The 23310-nt window shown below is 40.5% G+C and overlaps 1 protein-coding gene across 17 annotated transcripts in view; it reads left to right on the top strand.

The window, feature by feature from the left end:
• The window catches only part of VTI1A (vesicle transport through interaction with t-SNAREs 1A), a 358597-nt gene that overhangs the window by 228206 nt on the left and 107081 nt on the right, over nt 1-23310 (top strand). For 4 of the 17 annotated variants that reach the window (XM_045803128.2, XM_087862704.1, XM_045803133.2 and 1 more), the window contains one exon: nt 15141-16928. The exons of 12 other annotated variants lie outside the window; for them this stretch is intronic. Coding sequence is in view for 2 of the 5 variants with exons in the window: in XM_045803133.2 (XP_045659089.1) it covers nt 15141-15144 (4 nt within the window). In the remaining 3 variants the exon portion in view is untranslated. One more of the 17 variants, XM_087862709.1, reaches the window with a different exon arrangement.

Below are 23310 nucleotides of genomic sequence, written 5' to 3'. Positions count from 1 at the left end.
AGGACCCCAAAGTGTACCCCTTTATAGTTTTTGTCCTTCAGCTCGTGAGATTTACAGATGTTTTATCACGTTTGCAACACAGACATTATCCCTGAGCCTGACTTGGATGCGTTTGGAGACTAACCTCAGTGAAATAGCTTCTGCTATCAGGGTGGATTTAGTATTAACAGAAAATACATGGTCTGCATTCTGTATTCGTTTTGCACTATTAAAAGCAAAATGCCTTACTAATGAAGAAACGCGGGATTGCTAAAATGAATTTGCTCATCGGTGCATTTGTTTTGGTCAACCATAAAATGACCAAACATAAATTAAGAAAGCCTCTGCACAGCCTTGCTCCAGTGTTTCCTTGGTGGGATTCTGTTTCCTTAGTTTTCTTTATTTGGGCTGCGTCTCCAAGAAGAAAAAATAATAATCACCGCTTTGTCAGTGTAAACTCTGGGACTTGTTGAAGCAAAGAGTCAGGTCACAACACCCAGAGACTATGTTTTTTCCTGCTGAGGTTTTGTATTTTCTCGAGTATGGACCAAACTGCATGAACAAATAATTAAGTGACACAAGTGAACAGGCAGAGAGAAGTATTCAAAAATCCAATGACCTTTGCTGCAAGGGTAGCTGACAGAAGACACTAGCTTTAATTGTTTGCTTCTCTCTTGCCAATTTCTGTTTCAACGAAACATTCCATGATCTGAAGGCAAAAGGTGATTGGGAAGGCAATATTTTGATTTTAATGGTTGTATCGATTTTCTTTATTTAGAATGATCAAAAGTATTTTCCTAGGTATAATCAAATAGCATTTATACACATATCACTCTAGTGAAGCAGAAAGAACCATATTAATTTACTGCATAGGAAATGGGATTTAGGCACAAACTTGCAGATCTTTTGCTTTTCTTCTGTTTGGAGTATGTTTAAAAAGAATATTTGAGGGGCGCCTGGGTGGCTCAGTTGTTAAGCGTCTGCCTTCGGCTCAGGGCGTGATCCCAGCGTTCTGGGATCAAGCCCCACATCAGGCTCCTCTGCTGGGGGCCTGCTTCTTCCTCTCCCACTCCCCCTGCTAGTCTCTCTCTCACTGGCTGTCTCTCTCACTGGCTGTCTCTGTGTCAAGTGAATAAATAAAATCTTTTAAAAAAATACTTAAAAGAGAAATTATAAGTTGCCAAATTAAATCTCTTTTAAAAAAAAAAGAATATTTGATTATATATCTACTCCCAACAGAGAAATGAGTGGGCCTAAATAGGTTTACTGGCCTATTTTGTTTATAGCTTTATTTCATAATAAGAAACAAGATAGCTACCTGAAATTTTTTTTTATCTCCGTTTAGTATATGTACATTTGTTTTAGCCCTTTTTCTTTACCCTATGGAAAGGCATCAATAGCACATTCTGATTTTCGTCAACTTTCATTCTTTTTAGAGTAACATCCAGGATTGTGTATTCATACTTTAAAATAAGAGGATTCATTTGCTTTGGAATGGAAACTTCCAGGTGCATTGTAGATTCATAATCTAATATATTTAGCAAATAATGTCAGAGGAACCTTAAAGTTGGTCTCGATCACGTTTTACTGCCACTAAGAATTGTCAGAATCCCTGTTCTCTAGAGCAGCATTTTATATATTCAAAAATGAAAACCAAAAGCAGAATCTAGCTGTGGCAAGTTTCCCTAGATGAGACAGTCACCCCAAGTCGGTGAACCCTGCGGCTTATCAAACTTGAAAATGAGAACTATATGCCACCCTCTCCTCCAAACACTGGGTATTTGTGTCTCCACACAGAGCATGGTTTACCCCAGTCTCTGGCCGTTGCCTTCCTGCGTATGGAGCGTGACCCCAGTTTTTGCTTACACTAGCAGAACACCACCACCGTGTTTACTGAAAGCTATAGATGTAAATTCTTCGTGATGAAACTAAGACAGGAAAAAAGAATTCTAACTTCAATTTTTTTTCAGTTTAATAACTTATTGTGTTAAGTTAGGACAACACAGAACTATTGCTTAGCAACACTGGATTAGGCAGAAAATAATTTAAGCTCCCAAATGAGAAACATTTGTAATAGAATACACTCTAACACTTGCTTTACCACATGGCTTAACACCCTTTTGCTCACACATGGTTAAACACATGTTTGAACTGATGTTTTAACACCCGTCTCACACATCTTTATGTTCTTTGTTCACATATGCTTAAACACATGCTTTGACACCCTTCGTGCTCTTATTGTCGAACACAGGCAGGGTATTGTCTTGGGTCTCATTCTCCAGCAGTTCCTTGGTTGGTAGCCAGCGAAAGACTGGTACCTGGTAAAGCAACAGCTCTTTCGGCTAGATGACCTCCACTCTGGGGTTTCTTCAGTGTGTCTGGAGAGGAGAATCCTCACGGAGGTGACCACATCCATGGCCATTCGTGTCTACCGTACCCTGAGCCGTGGCTTTTCAGCAATGAGTGTATCACGTCGCAAAGTATTAGTTTCCACCCTGGCCAGTCCACTTGCATTTTCCCAAACCCCCAAGCTCCAAAGTTGTACTCGTGGCCGGATGTAGAATTGAGGTGATTTTTTTTTTGCCTCTGAAGCCTTACTTGGTAATTTCAGTCGGGTTGAAAATACACATACTAGAATGGGATATTTGTGTTGCAGAAATTTAAACATAATTGGAAAAACTCTGGTTTGGATCCTCTGTCTTCTTTTTCCTTGTGGCATCGTCTGTCACCTTAGATGAGGTGACTGTCTCCTCTTTACTCCAGCCACCTACACCTGCCATTGGTGGATTCAGAAAAGGTTAGTTCGTTTTCCTAAAATTCTAGGACTCGCTCTGTGACAGCAGTTTAGAGTGAAGGTTTCAGAGCTAGACTGCTCAGGTTTGGAGTCAAGTTTAGGTTTCCTCATTTGTAAAATGGGAATAATGGAGGAACAGGCCTTATTGAATTGTTGTAAAGATTAAGTGACACAACACTTATTAATCACTTACACAGCGTCTAGCACACAGTTAGTGCTCAAGAGTAGTAGTTCTTAATTCTAGTAGAATAAAACAGTGACAATAACTTATATTTAAACAGCATACTGCATTTTATAAAATATGTTTTAGCCATATTTTTTAGATCCTTCTCAGAACACTATGAGGTAAAACATTCTCCCCATTTCACAGGTAGGCAAACTAAGACCCATATGTCATACTAACTCTGCCAGAAATCTCAGCTAGTAAATAGGAAGGTTGGATGTTGAATGCTGGTCTCCTGACAGCTAAGCCAGTGTTTTTCCTACCATGTTAAAGGCTAAGTTCTGTATGATGTACAAAGAATTACGAGAAATAGCCCTTCCCATCAAAGAGCTTCCAGAAGAGGAAATATACTGACAAATGAAAAATAGCTTTCATTTTTTGAGAGAGAACTATAAGCCGGCTGTATACAATGTACTTTATAACAAATCATCTTTCTCGATCTTTACAACTGATTTGACAGGAGAGGAAACTGAGGCCTAAAAAAGCATAATTAACTCACCTGAAGTCAAAGGACTAATAAGTAGCAGAAGTAGAATTTGAACACAAGCCTGATTCCAAATAAAACCCATACTTTAACCATTACTCATATTGGCTCTCAACCAACGACAATAAGTAGGTCCACAGACAAACAACAGCTATGGTAGAAGCCAGTTTGGGATGAAGTAAATTCCTCCCCTGATCATTCCTGGCTATGCTGCTGTCTAATTATTTGGGTGTTTTGTTTTGTTTGTTTGTTTTTTCATTTTTCGCATTATAAAGTGGATAAACATTGCAAACAATAAAAGCTAAGGCTATTGTTTGAGAGCATTTGTAAACTAAATCCGCAGTTAGTCTGTGCCACCACCTTAATGACATTCCGGATTATAAAATGTGCTGCCTGGTGAAGTTTTCATGGAAATTTCTTTCATGTAACCTGTGCTCATAATATCTGAATATAAGAACCAACTAAATTCTGTGACTTTCAGGTCCCAAAGAGTGTTAATGGATGCTAAATTAAATTATTTGAAAATAAATTCTACTTCATTGACTAGATCCTAAAGGTTGGTATTAAGGAAACCACCTAAACCCTTGAGTTTGGTGAGTCAGAAGGGCGTTTTTCATTATTGTACATTAATAACTCAAGTTATCTTCATAGCTGGCTTTATAGATAACTTAAAGGTGACTGGAATCCTTGAACTAACTTTCCATGTTAAATTGGTTTGGACCCAGATGCAGAGACTAACAATCAGACCATTTAAACACAGAACAGAATCAGCCAGGAATAGCAGCCTTTGGATGCCTGACTTGAAGATGTAAGCAGGAATTAGTGATTACTTCGAATGGCTGGAAGATCCCAGAGGAAAATTTGGGGGACTCTTCATTCCATTTTGCCCTGAACACAGAGTTGTTAGTACAAATACCTGGCAACATCAAAATACAGGTGCAGATTTGGAATGTATAAAGCCTCACTTTGGTTTCTTTGTATTTTAAGTGCATTTCACTATGCTGAGGTTCAGGATCAAATACTTGCATTTTAATGTAGCATTTGCCAGATTTCCAAACCTCTAAGCACAAAATCCTCAGGCTTCATTTCTTTGCTTGCCTGGAAATCTAGGTAGCAGTGAGCCAAAAGTTAGAAGTTATGAAGTGAGATTATACTTGATTGGGAACAAAAAAAGCCCTATGTCCAGAAATGCAGATGTGCACAGCAGTCCTAGGGGAATGTTGGTATTTGATCTCCAAGTCTTAAAGGTTCATGTTCCCAAGGTTAAGAGATGCAGAGAGCCAACTTGTATTTGTAACTAATGCTGAAATTACTCTGGAGATTCAAGAAGTATTACATTACAAATCACTCAGCTTTGGAAGTCCTGTAGCTAGTGAGTTACAGATATCACTGTGTGAGAGAAAGGGGCAATAAGTGAAGGACGTCATTCATAAACTAAATTTATACTGTTGCATTGTGAGCATGCGTATGCCGTGTGAGTGTTTTCGTTCCAGTGAGAAAGGGAAAGAGCATAAGAAGTCCATGAGTCAAGACCCCAACGAAAAGAACCAGGAAGTAAAGACCTCCTTGTCTAGGGGAATTGGGTGGGGGTGCAGGAGTCAACTTGGGCTACAATCTCTTCCTTCTTTTTCTAATATCTAACTTCATGAGCTGGGGCAAGTCCTGTATTTATTGGGCAAGGAAGGCTCCCATTTTAGTGAAAGGAAAAGCCGAGGTATTCACAAAATAATATCCTTCAACAAACAGGGTGCCTATGGCCATCTATGAAAAAGATACACCGAGCAGACATTTCACCTCAAGGGGGGATCTTTAGTGGAACCAAATCTAATATTAAAATCAAAAACAGTTAAAGGCATTAATGTGTCACACGGCTGCCTTTGTTTTTTAACCTTATTCCTATAACAGGTACTTTCTACTCTGATATTAACTAATTGGACTTCCTTTCTGGTTAGACCCTTTTTAATTTTTATAAATTTAATTTTTATAAATTTTTGTAAGTAAGCTCTACACCCAATGTAGGACTTGAACTCACAACCCCAAGATCATGAATCACATGCTCTACTGACTGAGCCAGCCAGGCACCCCTAGAACTTTTTCATTTTATTTATTTATTTTTTAAAGATTTTATTTATTTATTTGAAAGAGAGAGACAGCCAATGAGAGAGGGAACACAAGCAGCGGGAGTGGGAGAGGAAGAAGCAGGCTCCCAGCAGAGCAGGGAGCCCGATGCAGGGCTCGATCCCAGGACCCTGGGATCATGACCTGAGCTGAAGGCAGACGCTCAACAACTGAGCCACCCACGTGCCCCAAGAACTTTTTCATTTTAAACTAAATAATGAAATAATGATCTGATATATATGTAGATATATAGATATATTTTTGGGGGGGTCAATAACTTTGTTTCCAACAACAGAAAAGGGATAAATCTGTGTCTTGGTTGCAGCAGTAAGCTATTATAGGTAAAATTTACCTTTTGTAACTTTTTCACCAATATCTGCCACTAATGTGCTTGTTTTCATTGTGAAGCTCATCTGTCCTTGCTATGAAATATTGTTTTTAAGAATTAAATCCGTTAAGGACGCCTGTGTAGCTTAGTTGGTTAAGGGTCTGCCTTCTCCTCAGGTCATGATCCCAGGGTCCTGAGATCAAGTCCCACATCCAGCTCCTTGCTCAGCGGGGAGCCTGCTTCTCCCTCGCCTGCCACTCTCCCTGCTTGTGCGCACTCTCTCTCTGATAAGTAAGTAAGTAAATAAACAAACAAACAAACAAATAAATAAATAAATAAATAAATAAATAAATAAAATCTTTAAAAAAAAAAAGAAATCATCACACTTTGGGAGGATTTTAAAAGTGATCAGAATGCATTGAGCACCTGGGTGGCTCAGCTGGTTAAGTGACTGCCTTCGGCTCAGGTCATGGTCCTGGAGTCCCAGGGTCGCGAGTCCACACTGGGCTCCCTGCTCAGCAGGAAGTCTGCTTCTCCCTCTGATCTTCCCCCCATCCCCCTCTCATGCTCTCTCTCTCTCTCTCATTCTCTCTCTTTCAAAGAAATAAATAAAATCTTTAAAAACATATATATTTTTTAAAAAGAATGCATGATCTTAAAAAGATTGCCAAAATTTGCAATCTAGTGCATAATATGTAATTAATGTACAATATATAATTGCAAATGTATGATAGACTTGAAGTGGACACTATAACAGTGAAATACAGGAAAATGGATATGAAACACGTATCATTTACATCACACTAATAAGTTCAAATTCAGGTTGTGGCATTTGAACATTTGCTACTTCACTCATCCTCACTAATGATATTTTTCAGATCTTAGATTTTAATAGATGCGCTGTGGAGTGTAGAAATAGCCATTATTTAGGTAGCTGAAAAGTAGCTTGCCAAAATTGATAATGAAAGTTATTCAGGATGTTCTGTTAAAATCCTTTCCAATTAGTGTTGAGGTCTTGAAGGGCCAGACTTAGCTTTTTATTAATATGTTCAGTTTATTAATGTATTTTTTGATATATGCATAGTGTGAGTATCTAATACATCTCATGATATTGCATAATTATGGTGCCTTTAATTTGTTGTACCCCAGTCTATTCTTCGGTCTTATTTAAAATTCATAATTACTTCATAGTTTCATAACTAATAACTCATTAGGAAGCCTTGCAATGTACCTGAGGTTACCTCTGAGGCAATCCATATTTAACAATAAACTAGAGAAATATCCGACTGCTTGACTGTCATTGACCAGTTTAAATATTTAAAGTTATCATTTGACTTTTGTCTAACCACTTATAGAAAATGAAATAAAGGTTGTGTATGAACCGAGGGAATGAGAAATCCTTTCAAATAGTTTTTTCTCAATGAAGACACTAGTTGTGCTGTCAGTAATCAAATACTTAGATTACATATATATATATATATATATATATATACATATATATATATGTATATATATATATATATATATATATATGACACCATGCTGACAATATATTTTTTAAAGATAAAGGGCCCAGTTCTTCTTTTCCTTTTTTCTTATTTTAATTAATTTAAACACATCATTCTTTAGTGATCAAATTCAGATCCGTTGTTAATTATCATAATAATATTCTATTCCTGTTTTCTCTATTATATCTTAAAAGATAGCTTTTGGCTTTTTTCTGTCTTCCCATCCAAATGATAGGAAATCAAGACCGTTGTTTCTAATGCCTTGCTTTCTTTGCCCAGAGAAGTGAACATACTTAACAATTACAGTGGTTCAACTCCTTGATCACTGAGGTGTCTCTTACATATATTATTTCAACTTCGTCTTACTGTCTAATAAGGACAGTGAAGGATGTTACAGTTAGTCCAGCATAATGCTATACCTATAGAGATGGGATTTAACCAATATTTATTCAGTGTCTATGTGATAAAAGTTGGTTAGGGGACACCTGGGCGGCTCAGTCAGTTAAGCATCTGACTCTTGATTTCAGTTCAGGTCATGATCTCAGAGTCCTGGGATCGAGCCCCGCATCAGGGTCTGCACTCAGCAGGGAATCTGCTGGAGATTCTCTCTCTCCCTCTGCCCTTCCTGCCCGTGATCGATCTCTCTCTCTTTCTCTTCCTCTCTCTCTGTCTCAAATAAATAAGTAAATCTTTTTAAAAAATGAAAATAAAAATAGTGTTAGTTTCAGTAGGGATACAAACAAGAGGTAATGCTGAAGACGCCCCATATGAGACGGTGAGATAATTAGGGTCTATTTTTAGATGCTGTATTGGTTAAGATTCTTAGATTCAGGAGAATAGAATTGTCCAGCTGATTTAAGCAGAAAGAGGTTTACGAGAGTAGCTTATAGACTCTTTGGGAAAACCAGCAAAGCTTTTTGGATGCTACACAGCAGCCGCAGAAGAGTGAACCCAGCCGCCAGGCCAGCTCACTGTGGCAGCCCTACATACACCACATGGCATCTACGATGCAGGAACTAGACTCCGTAGTCTCTGCCAAAGCTGTCCCCAAGAAATCCTCGCCGCTGTGTGCATGCATGTGCGTGCACATGCGCGTGCACACGGAACACACACACACACACACACACACACACACTGTCTCACTCACCAGAGGTGCCTGTCTCCTTCCATGCAGCTGCCTCATATTGCTTACATCCACTTTCCAAATTCTGCACCAGCACCTGCCTCACAAAACCTGAGGCACATCTGGAACCTGGCTGCAAGAGATTCTCAAAGATACAGTTCTTACCTTTCTAGCCTTTGCGGTCAAAGAGAGCTGCGAAAGGGGATCCACGTCTGTATGGAACGAGCCATTTGTGCAGTCACCGCAGACCCCACCCCCCAGGGATGCTGTGAATGAGTGATCCCCCCAAATAGTGTGTCAAGGAACCCTAAAATTTGGTCCACCCACCTAAAGGTTGCCAAGGAGGAGGAAGAGACCAAGCGGGCAGGGCTTCCTCCGGAGCAGCCCCACGTTAATCTGGTCATCTGTTGAGTACGGCTGTAGTTTGTCTGAAGAAAGTTCTCTCAGTTTTTGTGTCTTTGTTTCTTTTAAGTTTCAAACCACTGCTAACCTGCATCCATGCCTCAGTCCTCTACCTACTACCTTTCCTATTAGACAGATTGTAACAAACAGAGCCCAGCATTTCTTTCCAGAGCAAATTCGTTAGTTAGGGAAAGTGCTGCTAACAGGCCCATTCATATGAGGGTTTTTAATGTGAAGTCACCACCTCCTGAGAATATGCCTTTGAGTTGTTTCAAAGCATTTCCACCATCCTCTCAGAAAACCTCAGCAGTGGAGGGCTACCCAGTCATCATAGCCATAGGGATGAAGGGACTGGACACATTTAATTACTCTTCAGCTACTTTATTTCATTTAACTTCAAAAACAAAATTAGCGGTAGCAGAAGACAGTGGTTACATGAGGTTAAATTAATCAATGTGTGCTAATTAAATAACTGGTGTGCCTATGCCGTCCGTGCCTGTTTCAGATGGTGGAAGAGCTCGTAGTTAGTCTCCCCCACCTTGGGCTCTGTACTTTTGGTGTTTTGCTGTGTAGACTAAATCCAAAGGAAACAATCTGTACATTAAGAAGGAGAGAGACTGTTACCTCCACCTATATGGGTCGCCAGGAAAAGATTGCGGTTGGAAGCTTTCCCCCAGCAGCATCTCTGGAACAGCTGCCTACACGCCGTGTATGGCCGTGTAGGAGCCACACCTCATCCGTGCGCTGCGGAAACGTGGGCTCTTGCCACCAGCCCCCACTGCCCCATCCTTCATGTGCTTCGTGTGTTTCCACCCCAGAAACAGATCGGCAGCCCCACATTGCTTGAAAGTGCTAGAAGCTTTCTTCAGGTCCACAAGGCCGTTTGTCGGGTTGTTCCCACTTGCTTACAATAGGCTTCAGACTATTTCATTTTTGTCATATTTTACATAGTTTTCTTATACCTAAAAAAAGGTGAGTTTGTCGAACTATTCACAATGTTTAAATTCTTAAAAAATGAATTGCGTATTTATTGTTGACAATCTGGAAACTTTAGAAAGGTGTAGAGAAAAAAATAAAATTCCCCGTAATCTCATCATTGGGTGACCGTTGTCAACACTTTCATACATATTCTTCCCGCCTTTTTTCTATGCATGTTTTACATAGAAACAATTAAATATTTCTTTGGCATTTTAAGTTTTAGAAACCTGCCAGTGATTTACTGTTACTGTGAATAAAAATTTTAAAGTCACTGCCCTAATTTGGCAGATGATGTGTTTTAACATAAAGAATATAGAATCTGCCAGAATTATTTATTTGAGTTTCACCTATAAGCTGTAAAAGTCTCTTTGGTTCATGAAATTGCCTTGTAGGGCTTTTTCCTACCTCCAGCTATAAAGCATCAAACCAAAATTAGGCTGCAGTCCTCATAGCATTTTATTAAGTCTATAGTCAACCTTTTCACCCCAAAGAAAGAATTTGTTTCTTTCTTTTCTGTTAGACACGTCTATCTCGATAACATTCAACAAGTTAAACATGAAGAATCGTGCCTTCTCTCTCTTATCAATGGACCCATCCCCCCCGTCTTAGACTTACGGAATATATAATCTTGTATGCAAAACAGAGTAAGTCTGTAGTGTATGTCGGGTGTGTGGATTAGTATGGGTTTGTTGAAATGCACGATAACCCAGAAACATTTGTGTTTTGAAAAAAGACTGGGCTTTCACCAGGCACTGTTGTGGAATACTCGTAGTTTATACATGGGTATATTTAGATAAGTGAAGTCACAAGTCTGTGTAAACAAGCTACATTGATGATGAGAGCAAATGTAAGCTTGGGAGTCTGTGTGTTCTTCAAGTATGGCCCTGTGTGTTCCTTACATAGGGGACTATTTTCCTAGAAGTGGGAAAAGTGGAAACCTTCACCTGTAATGTTTCTTGCCGTGCCAGCTCCCTCATCCCCAAGATGCTTTGTGTTAGTTGTTCTTCTTATTAGAGATATTTCTAAAGGGAGGTGTTCTGCATACACATAGAAGCAGTACACATTACTTTCAACAGAAAGAGTCACTGAGTATTCCAAGTAAGAATAAAAATTTCTGATGACATGGTGTTTTTCAAATATTTCCACCATTCAGTGATCTAGTTTCTGATGGCCAAGTACACCAATAAATGCTACTCATCATTCCTATACCAAAAATCTTGCTGTCCACATATCTATTTTGTAGGCTTTTCCACTTAGTCATTTGCTGTGACCATTTCCCCTTGACATTAATTATTTTCCTAAAAGGATGTTTCTTACAGTTCCTCTCATAGGAATGCAGAGAACAATTCCTTGTGTATGGGTGGAAATCCACAGCTAGCACGTTTGTCCTGTTTCCATGGTTGCCAGTGGCTTTCTAAACCACCGGCTTGCTGGCTCTCAGATTTCTATAGTAGGTTTTCTTAGGGATTAGCCTGGGGTGGGTAGGTGATGAGAGGGACCTCTGTTCATCCCCTTCCTCGCCTCCATCGCGTTCCTGATTAGACCACCTTCTCTCCCACACATTTTCTCTCCTTTACTTCGCTCACCTTCCTCCTTTAAAATTCCTGAATATTCTATCTTCATTCCCTTTAATCACTAATTCTTCCCAGTAATTGGTTCCTTTGGAGGGCCTCCTCTTCTGTCAGCATCTGCTTGCTTTGCTGACGAATACCTCAATAAAGGGACAAAAAAGTTGGAGCCCAATAGTTTCATAGATAAAGAGTTTACAGATGCGCTAGTTTCCAGTGCCCCTAACAGTGTCTGTCTTCAGACAGAAGTGTCCCCTCGGTGCCTTGGACAGACCTCCATTTTCCATCTGTGTTCCTCCCAGCCACCCGGCCCTCTTATCACCTGCATTCCAGCCAGACTGAACTGCCCCCTACTTCCCAGACATGCTTCAAGTCACTACCTTGCTCATGCCGTTCCTCCTGCCTGGACATTTACCTTCCATCTCCCCTATCAAAACCCTACCTGCCTTTCAGAGTCATGTCTTCATGCTCTGTCCTCCAAGGAAGGAGACCACATTCTCTGGATCCCTCCAACAAGAGGGGCTCCATGTTGCCTTGATTGTCCTGCTCCTGTTGGTGTATCCAGCATGCCTGAATCTTATTGATGTCAGTGTCTGTCTCATCCACCCTACTAGGTGGTAAGCTCCAGAGAGCAAGGAATATGTCTCTTGTGTTTGACTCTCGAAAGCATTGGACACAGTTCCCTGCACCTCGAAGGTGCTTGTTAGTCATTGGCCCATGAGAATTTTTAAGCTTCTGATTTGAAACCATTTATTCTCCCCAGTTAGTCTGTACATTTTATTTATTTAGTGATACTGCAGAGTAAGTTTAAAAATTCTGATGGCTTATATAAAAGCCAAAAAATGGCTTATACAAAAATGACCTATCTTGATTATATCTTTAAGCAATGTCCAAAGAGAGGTTGGTTCCATATTGAGATTTACGCTGAGCTCATGCTGTTGCCCGTTGATTTTTTCTCAGACTAGTAACATAACTTGCCTACTTGCCTACAAGAGTCCTGAGCCACAGGCCTTCACTCTGATTTCCAGAGTCTTCCTCAGCTTTGTTAGTCGGTCTGCATTGTTGTTCTTTTGTGTGTATGAGCATGGGGGCCTTGGCTTTTGGGATAGTATTACATTGCAAATCAAATTCTACCTCAAAAGAATTTTTCTTCCACAATTTTCTGCATTTCTGAACAGGTTACAAAATGTCACAATTCAGTAGGGCCAATTATTAGGTTTTCATTTAATGGGCAGTTTTAATGTTCTCAGAGAATCTGAATAGTAATAGCATTTTAAACTCCTGCATTCCGTTTAGGGACTCACAACCAGTTCTCTCTTTGAGCACACCTAGTTGTATTTTTGGGTATCATTTAAATTCAGGCTCCCAATCTGTAGGAAAATCAATGAGTTAATGAACAGCCTCATTTTTAAAACTTTTCAAATATTTTATCCTAATTATAAGGCATAGCTAGTGACATTAATTTGATGAAATCCCAAGTCATCGGATTGTGCGGAGTAGCCTTTACCAAGGAGTCATTTAGAGCATTTTCAGGTTAACAAATGTACTGTTTTTTAGGGCCAGACCATGGCTTTACTTACTATGAGAAAAACTTTCTGCTGTTAAGGTTTGGGATTCATGTCAGCGTAGGTCAAACTTCATGCATTTTTTTCATAGTTGTGTTTTTCACCATGTTTTATTTGGCCTATTAAACGAAAAGCATTGCTACTACTAATAAAATCACCCCTGACATTTGCATAGCAAATTCTCATTGGTTAATCACTCCCATGTGCACAGTCCTCAGACTCGGTGAGCCTCATGGTCGATCTCCAGTCATATGGTGAGTGAGTAGAACCAGAGCTGGCCAAGCCCATGCCCAGTGACCTTCCACACACCACTGGTGTGTGTTCATATAAACCACCTTGAATCCTGGGGGGAAGGATGGGGGGGGCAGGACAAGATGGAAAATAAGCCAACAAAGTGATGACTGTTGAGTCATCTGCAGCTCATAGACTGTCCTCTGGGACAGCAACAGAAGATGAGGTCTCCAAACAGAATGAAGCTACAGCTTGAGAGCAGGCATCATCTCAGCCCACCCTATAATCCAGTTGCCTCTGTGTGGTTCTCTGTTTCAATCCTTGTCCCTCTTTATCCTAGCCAGTTCTTTATCCAGTCTTCAGCTGAAAACAACTGACAGGTAGGAAAGCAGAAATCACTTACAAGCATTGCTCACTCAATCCTCTCAGCCATTCAAAGAAGAAATCTGAAGCCCCTTCAGTGTTTGGATGAGGGACCAAATTAGTCATGGAACCTACGTCTCCTGGTTCTGTTTTCTGTTCATGCCCCATACGCTGTTCCACCTCCTACATGGTGCCTGAGCTCCATCCTCTCTCACCCTCCCTCACCAGCCAGAAAGTTGTGGGTGTCACATGATAGTGAGCTGGCCAGTCAGTTACTGGAAGTTTATTCTTGCATTTCTCCTCTCACTGGATCAGTATAGAAGCAAATTGGAGGCCTCGCATGTCTTCTTGGCCAAAGCTCATGACTGTGGATTACAAAAATTGAATCTTCCCGGGAATGCTCATCTTCTTAATGAAGAAAGACCAGACGCACAGTAGGACTCCATAACGACCCGTGGATGAAGTGATATGATCTAGCCATATTATATGAAACATTATATCACAAGCACATAGATGTAGATCAATGACATAAACCCAATGAAGTATGTAACCCAGAGGGGAAGAAAGGAGGAAGAATAAATGTTGAGGGAGGGGTGGTGTGAAGCTGAGTAGAAAGGCTTTTCCCTTCCCAAGGAAGCTGTGCTCGGCACAACACGGGACCTGTTAGGGAAAACCTCACTCAGGACAGCCTTGCCCGCCTTGAATTTCCACTTGTGTTTCACTTCCACCGCGCCCTCCCCCGGACACGAGCTGATTTGCTTCTGTTGCCGATGGAGGCTGGTGCAGGTTCAAGGGATTTTGATGACATAACATGTCATTGCGCTGTGTGAAAATTGAATGGATTCAGAGCATCAGGATGTGCTCTCCTACTGTTTTTAAATTCAAGAGGAACATGTTGAGCACCTTTAAAATTCAGTGGAGCAAGTGCAGCAGCTACCATGAGGAGGCCGTCTAAAACTGGCCCCAGATGCAAGGGACACATTCCATTGACCTTCTGTCTCCTATTCCTGATCCAGGACCCCACTCCTAGCTCTAGGGAGCTCCTTCTCCTGTTTCCATGTCTACCTGAGACTGCCTCGAGTGGCCCCCACTGCCCATCCTGTTCTGAACCCCTTAGACTGGAGGCTGGGCCATGGTCCACATGGATGACTGCTCCCTCCCTCGCACCCATCTCTGTCTAACCAGTGTGCTGCACTCACGGGCCCAGCAGAGTACTAGTCCTCACCTACAAAACCATCTGTTATTGCTGGAGCCTCTTAGGAATCTAGAGGCCAGAGCCTTTTCTCTCTGTTTCCAAACCAAAGCACCTTGCATATGATTTCTTAATCATTATCGTCCTGATTGCTGTTGTCATCTTAACTGCTATGTATTTTAAGAGCACTTATATGCTAAGTGCTACATAATCATTACGTAATTTCATTTCGTTTAACCCTCAGAGCAAACCTATAAGGGAGGCATTATTATTTTCTTTTACAGATGAGAAAACTGAGGCTTAGCAAAGTTCAGTAACTTGCTCAAAGTCACACAGCTATCAAGTCTCAGCCAGGACTGCAGCTACTCCTGTCCTTCAGCATTAAGAGCTCAGCTCTCCTTGCCCGAAACCTGATACCAGCTGGGTTCTCATCATGCAGTCAGCCTCCAAGGAACATAAGTAATGTATGTGGTCAAACTAAAATGTCTGTTTCAAAATCAGACTGTGCTTCTATTCATATGTTCCATGTGGATTATCACTGATGTTCTCAGTCAATAACTTGAGAATCAGAATTTTAAGAAAATATGGAAGGCTCATGTTTACCTGCTCCTCTCACCTTAGACTGGGGGGAAAGTGCCCCAGTGGGCCTAAACTACCCACATATGTGTGCCGAGGCTGGCGTATGAAATAATGTCCTTAAGGCACATGGAGATTGCTACCCTAAGACCACAGGCAAAATAGCAAAATGGACAAAGAGGTCTTTGGTGCTCTCCAGGTCTTTGTGCCCAGCCCTTTCCTTCCATTCTCTCCCCAGCCCCCTGGGCCCCTCTAGTGTTCTGAATCTACCCCCTGTAACCCCAGCCAGGACAGTCTGTCCCAGAAAGGCATTCCCCAGTGAAAACACGCAGCCAATGAGACACAGTAATCTCTGCTACTGGAAAAAGCAGTGTAAGGAAGGTAAATACATGAAAATTTAGTCTTGAGGCATAGCTCAGTTTTATAAGAAGAGTAGAAATGTGATGGGTAATATCATGAACTCTGTAGACTTTTACCTCTGCTTACTAGACCACTGTTTCCCAGGCTGTGTTGGATTTCTGCTCAAATACCCCCCGCACCACTCTGCCTTTCCCCCGCTTCATCTTTCTTCAGAGCACGTAGCACATAGACCTGGAATCCTGTCACATACTTGTTGGTTTATTGCCATCACCCCTATGTGCATATAAGCTCCATGAAAGTAGAGCCTAGTTCTGCTTGCTGCTGCAAACCCAGCATCTGCAAGAAAGCTTGGCACATAGTAGGTGCTTAATAAATGTTTATCAGATGAAAAGATCAATCACTTAGGCCTCTTCTGAGAGAGGCAGCTTTTACTTTAACCCAGTTTTTTTTCCGAAAAGCACAAATTTAGGAAGCCATCAGACCCATGGTTTTACTGCTGTTATTGCTTCAGATGAGGTGATATTTTTTTCTTTAAGAGGCCAATTTAAAGTTGAGATAAAGAAAACAGTTAAATAAATACTAGTTCAGGTGGTGCTCAGGTGTGGTAAAGTCAGGAAAACGGTATCTGAGTGTCTAGAAAACAGTGAGTTCAGAAAACACTGATCTAACAAAATCTACCATTCTATTAGTGGATATCTTTCATATGAGTAAAAAATTATAGTGGTCTACACAATTCATCTTGAAATAATTATGAGCCAACCTTTTCAATCTCACATGATGTGCATTGTGTTCATGGTTCTTAGAATTATTTTTGGCTCTGGGAGTTATAAGTAATGTGCATAAAATTAAAACCAAACTTATCCACATTTGAGCCCAAGTATTTCCCCTTTTAAGCTGTTCCCGTAACTTTGAAGTCAGGGTTAAACCACAGGCTTATGTTTTCTTATAATAATTTTTTAAATATTTGGGTCCAATGATACCTGCTAATTTGGCTTGTAGTAATGGGGTAGGCTCAAGAATATTCAAGAACAAATTGTGCCATATTATTTAAGTTCTCCCTAATCTTACAAAAATGAAATACCACAAATTACTGAATTTTAGTATCTCCTGAATCTCCCAGCAAAAAAAAAAAATAAGGAAGATAATACTAATGACTAATTTAAATACTAAAAAAGAAAAAGGCAGGAGGTAGGAGAGATAATCCCAAGTGAGCCAAGCTTGCCTATCTATTATTATGATTGTTATTAAAATCACAGTTTTATGGGGGGGCATGATTTTGTGGTGCCAGGTTTGAGAAATCCTCTTTGTTAAAACCTTCATAAATGAAGTTTAAAAATTGAGACTAGTTTCTTTTGGAAGCTTCTTAGTTGGGGGGAGGAGGGACAGGGCAGGTAAATGGACAAGGAAACAATAAATAGGTGTGGAATTATGTGGTTAATAAGAATATCATTTTTTGTATGCTTGAAAAAAGGCATCCATGCTCTCCATATAGACCTCCAGTCCGTGAGCCTGTGTACTTCCTTTTCCCTGCCAGATATTTGTTCCTGGCTGGAAGACATTTTAAGATATTTATTTGATGACATACACCTGCTGGGTAGATGAAAAGCAACTGCTCCCGAGGATGACCTACTTCAAGGGCACAGTAAGCTTCTGAGGACTTTGGCAGGTTGTCCTTAAATCATTTGGGTGCATCTTGACATCACCTGTTGAACATATCTAAGACTAGTACATTTCCAGATTCATTGGAGGCAGAGTTGCTAACCCCAGGGAAGAGGCGTCAGAGGCAGTCATGACTGCAAAATTGTACTGAGACAGGGAGGACGCAGTGCTTTACCAAACCCACCCCGGGCATGTGAAGTGCTGTTCTTGGTGCTCAGGATGGGCACCTGCCACCATGGAGTGGACCATCTAGAAAGCGGATCTAGTAGGAATACACGTAAGTATGGTCCAAGGTAAAGAGATGGGCCCAAGATAGAAAGAAGGTTTGGAGGACAAGGGTCGGAGATGAGGGAAAGTGCCATGAATGAAATTCTGATGAAGTGTTCTGCTGGGAATTGACCAGACAGAGAGAGATTTCCAAATGAGATCAGGGAAAAGCACGGGATGTTTGAAATGCATGGAGACATTGTCACCAAATGGGTCCTTTGAAGCCGACTTATCTTTACCTGTTCATTTCCACAAGCATTACTGAGCGCCAGCTGCTGTGACAAGGCAGGCCGTAGATGGTAGAGATGCAAATGTAAATAATTTGTATCCCTTTCTGCATATATACAATCTAGTGAGAAAACTCTCCTGAACAAGAATTTTTATCATAAGTTTTAATGTGATGGATACTAGGTATCTATTAGTTGATTAATAATCAATCAATCTATTTACTCTATCTAATAGATAATTAATTTATTTTATGTGATAGATGCAATCATACAATAGATGTACACAAGGAGTTCTTAGCCTTTGTGGACTTCCTGGAGTTGGTGATGCCTGGCCTGAGTTCTGAAGACTAAGCATGAGTTAGGTATACAAGAGAAAACAGGGACATGGAGGCGTTAAAATAGTATCTTGTGCTCAGAAACTACAAACTGTCCAGTTTTATTCCCTCATGAGAGGCAAGGCGGAAATCAGTGGTTGTACCAGTGGGTGCCTTAGAGGCTGTCCCTTCCCTGCCCACCACTGTCGGGACCACCCCAAGCAAGTATAGTCAGTGTAGGAGGACCGCGCTTGCTGTGTAAATGGAGGTTCAAGGCAAGCTTCTTCACACCCCTTGTGTCCTTCCACTGTATGGAATATCTAGAGCTTCCACTGTGGGGACATTGACCCCCCGCAGAGGAGCTCTGAATCGTGACTGAATTGGGGCCTTACTTGATATACAGGGAAACTTTCTCCATCACTTTTATCGGCATGTCTAGAAGTCATGGTTTGAAAGACTTGGCTTCAAATATGCCCTCTGCATTCAGGTGTCCTTCCCTCCTCTCCCAGTTATCTACTGGTCTGTAACTAATCACCCCAAAATGTGGTGGCTTAAAACAACAGTCATTATCACTCACAGTTTCTGTGGGTCCAGAAGTGGGGAGCAGCTTGGTTGGGTGTCCTGTGACTCTGGGTCTCTTGTGAGATTGTCTTCAGACAGAGCCTGGAGCTAAAACAGTAGGGAAGAGACAAGATCCTGGAGCAGCTACAGACTGGCTGGGCATCTTGCCCTTTCTCTCTTCACTGTCTCAAAGCCTTGCCATAGTCTCTCTGCATGAGCTAGTTTGGGCTTCCTTACAGCATGGTGGCCTCAGGCTCAGCTGAGCAGGGCCCCAAAGATGAGTTCCAAGAGCAAGACTGGCAGAAGCTGCATGGCCCTTTCTAACCCAGCCTAGAAAGTCATACGGCGTCACCTGTGTAGCATTCTACTCATTAAGACAGTCACAAGGGCCCACCAAGTTTCAGTGGGGTGACCCATAGACTCTGTCTCTTGATGCGGGGATGGCAAAGTTGTAGAAAACCAGTTCGATGGGAAACACCGTTGTGGCCAATTTTAGAAAATACGATGTGTGACACACCCTTCAAGAATATTTCCTTCTGTTCACATAATCCTTTAACCGAATATGAATTCATGCATCATTGTGTTTCCTGCAGCCTATCTTGCTCCCTCCCACACCAAAATCTAAGGCTTCGGTGCACACACGCAAACCAAGAAACTTCCATTTCCTGAATGAGAGTCAGTCACCCTGGTGTGCAGTGTTTCCCACACGATGGTAACACTTTATAAGCCCATATCCTGTTGCTCCATCTTCAGGGAAGCTGTACTTCCGTCAGGCACTGTTAAAGCCAAATATGGCTCAGATCTTGAACTGAGATGCCTCCTTTCATCTAACCAAAGCGGACTAGAGACTCACGAGTGAATGACTGGAAATCTCTCCTTCTATTTGCCACGCACTTGGACGATTGCTGGTGCTCTCATAACAAGTTTAGTCGGTGGCATCTTGTGGATTACTGCATATTTCAGGGAGTGAAAAAAGAAAAAAGTAAAAAAAAAAAAAAAGAGGTCCAGACTTTGGACTAAAGGAACTTTAAAAATGGAAGCATTAGCATGTTCTCGGTAGGAAATCTTCTGATGTAAAGTTAAACTATTGATGTAAATTTTACATTTTTAAATAAGTACTATTGCAAGTGTGCTGTCTTTAATGAGGGCTTTAATTCCACTTTTTACGCATATATGGTGAACAGAAGTTGAGTTCTTCAAATATTTTCTGTTAAAAATGTATGATATATAAGCACTAGATTGGAGAGCTTTTTCACTCTTGGATAACCTAGAAAAAAAACAGCTCTATTTTAAAATCCCTTCCAGTTCAAGAGTTATCCAAGCGAATAGTGTTGACCAGGTGTTGAATGCACCACTAATAATAATGCTACCCTTTCATAAAGCTAAGTAATCAGGAATAATGCTGAAAATAAGAAGACAGTCATTTATTTACTCTATTTGGCATTGTTAGTACTAATAATGCATTTCAACACAGTGGAACTGCTGGATAATGCTTTTGTGACTTTTATGCAGCGGTATTGTTATTTAAATGAACAGTCGACTGCACTGTAATGAAGAAATGCAAGCTTTTCCCAACTCAGTTATCAACCAGGATTCTAGGAAAATGAGAATTTGTGTCTGCCTTCATTCACAGAGCAAACTGGAGGTCACTGTTTTCAATATGAACCTTTTTTTAGCTTTTCAACAGTGAATAATTAGGAGCCGCTGCTTCTGAAATTACCTGTATTCACTGTAGAGAAGGAAAGACTTTTATCTTCCACGATGAAATACATTTTCTCATTCAAACTTTGTCATTCTTTTTTAAATGGCATTTTACAGCGCTGAGTCAATCCTAGGTAGTAAAATAAAAGAAATATATTTTTTTGTGCCACAATAGCCTTGTTTATTCAATTTTACTTCCTTAAATTTCAGCTCCTCCTTGAAAAATGATCCAAATGCAAAAATGGGTTTCAAGCCGTTGAACATATAAAGCAATTATCCACATAAAATACTTTACACAAACACACATGTTCTTTGCACCTTGATTTAAATTGAGTTGATCCCTGATCCTTGTAATTTAATGATTATGTGCTTCTGTTGAGTTTTTTAACAGCTTTATTGAGATATAATTTACATATCCTACAATTCACCCATCTGAAGTGTACAGTTCAGTGGCTTTTCATGTATTCACTGAGTTGTGCGACCATCACCACACTCAATTTTAGAACATTTTCATCACCCCAAAAAGAAATCTGGTATCCATTAGCAGTCACTCTCTGTTCCCCTCTCCTGGCCCCTGACAACCACTAATCTACTTTCTGTCTCTATGGATTTGGTTACTCTGGACATTTCATACAAATGGAATCATACAATATGTGGTCTTCTGTGTCTGGCTTCTTTCACTGAGCGTAAGGTTTTCAGAGTTCATCCAGGTTGTAGCCTGCATCAGTACTTCAGATCTTTTTATTGCTGACTAATATTCCATTGCGTGAATATACAGATTTTATTTGTCCATTTATCAACTGATAGACATTATGAATTATGCTGTGACGAGCCTTCACATACGGGTTTTCTGTGTGGACATATGTTTTCATTTCTCCCGGCTGTAGACCTAGGAGTACAATGGCTGGGTCATCTGGTAACTCTGCGTTAACATTTTGAAGAACTGCCAGACTGTTCTCTAAAGTAGCTGGACTGTGTTTTATTCCTACCAGCAATGTGCAAGGGCTCCAGTTCCTTCGCAGCCTCGCCAGCACTTGCTGCTGTCTTTTTGATTACAGTTATCCCAGTGGGTGTGAGGAACCATCTCATTGTGGTTTTGATTTGCATTTCCCTCGTGGCTAAGATGTCGAGCATCTTTTTAGGTACTTATTCACCCTTTGTATGTCTTCTTTGGAGAAATGTCTGTTTCTATTGAGTGTTTTTAAATTCCAGTACCTCACCTCGGGAATGTGGCTAGCAGAACTAAGATGGAAACAAACATATCTTCCTAAAGGGAGTTCGTTTTCGAACGCATTTGCAAATTGAAGACATTGCTTTTACAATGGAAGTATTTTTGGGTTGTGGAATAACCGAATTGATCTCAGGAATCAATTGACTTCTGAAACTTTCTTCCGTTCGATTTGCAGTATGGATATTGGTGGTGTCAGACCTTACCTAGAAAAGGGCTCAAAGATCATCTTGTCGAATTAATTCATTTTACAAATTAGGAACTCTATCCAGATGGAATCCAGGTAACAGAGTGTCCCTGTTTACTTTAGAGAGAACACAATATACTTTTTAAATGGTTTCTCACTGATTTGAGAAAAAAAAAATCCTCTGAAATTAGAATCAACAGCATTTATTGTTGCATACTCCACACATTTTGTTTTATTTTATCCTAAAGGTAATGCATGTTAGATCGATATTATCATCCTCCCTCTTTATGTGTGGGGAAATAGGGTAGCTGACTTGTTCAGCAGCACCTGGCTAGTAAATGGCAGATTCTAACCCAGACCTTCTGATTTCAAGTCCAGAGTTCTCTTTGTTTCCTCTGGTCTGCCAGATGGCTGAAAGACAGCGTCAGCACATTGTGACCCTTGCCATCTTGGAGGACTTTCATTTCTGACCACTAAGTCACTGACACAAGTAGCGATAGGTGGCATCATGGAGTACTTACCATCATTAATATAGTTTTAGCAAATCCAATATATATGTTTGGAAACAGAATATATGTTTCAAATGACAGAAGAATTGTTCAGGTATAAAAATATAATACTTTAAAGTATCTATCAATGTGATAATATACTTGTAGAGTAGTTTTCAGTTACAAAGCATTTCACTTAGACTTTTAATTGAAGGCTTACAGTTATGCGAGACAAGTTTTTCATTGTCTTTGTTTGTATGTATTTTTCCTACTCATGATGGCCCTAAGGTCTGAAGTGCTTCATTTACTAAAATATAAAGTCTGAGGCAGACTTCCATCTCATATCCCAGTGTCTTGGCTCCTATGTAGTCCTGTGTTCCCTCCAGTGTACCAGGCTCTGCCTTAATGATGTGCTGAAGGACACTCATTTGAAAGAAAAAGAGACTTTATACTATTATTCCAGACAACAACAGGGCTATGAACAAGTAGAAGTTATAGGGAGGCAGTGGGGAGCCCATATAAAGAAGACTTGATCTGCCCAACAATGCAATGTGTTGTCTTGTGAAGGAGTGAGGTCTCTTGTCATTGAACTGTTCAAGCTAGAGCTGGATGACCATCTGGGAGAATGCTCTAGAAAGGATTTCTGCATTGGGGTGTGTGTGTATGTGTGTGTTCGTGGTACCAAGAGAAATTAGGTGGCCTTTAAGGTCCCTTTCAACTACGAGATCGTGGATCTTTGTTTTTAGTAAAGAGAGTAAGCTGGCCTAAGGATCTTCTGTATCCTCATTGAAAAAAGAGACGTTTGCTCTGATAAACTCTCATCCTAGACATTAAAGGTGCTGTGTTTTCTGTTTAAAAGAGAGACAGTAGTTCCCATCTGTATTTG

This window comes from Ursus americanus, chromosome 6 (genome assembly GCF_024610735.1).
Source record: "Ursus americanus isolate L20-20 chromosome 6, mUrsAme1.1.p, whole genome shotgun sequence".
In the NCBI taxonomy this organism is placed as follows: Eukaryota; Metazoa; Chordata; class Mammalia; order Carnivora; family Ursidae; genus Ursus; species Ursus americanus.
This window is presented reverse-complemented; position numbering and strand designations above follow the sequence as displayed.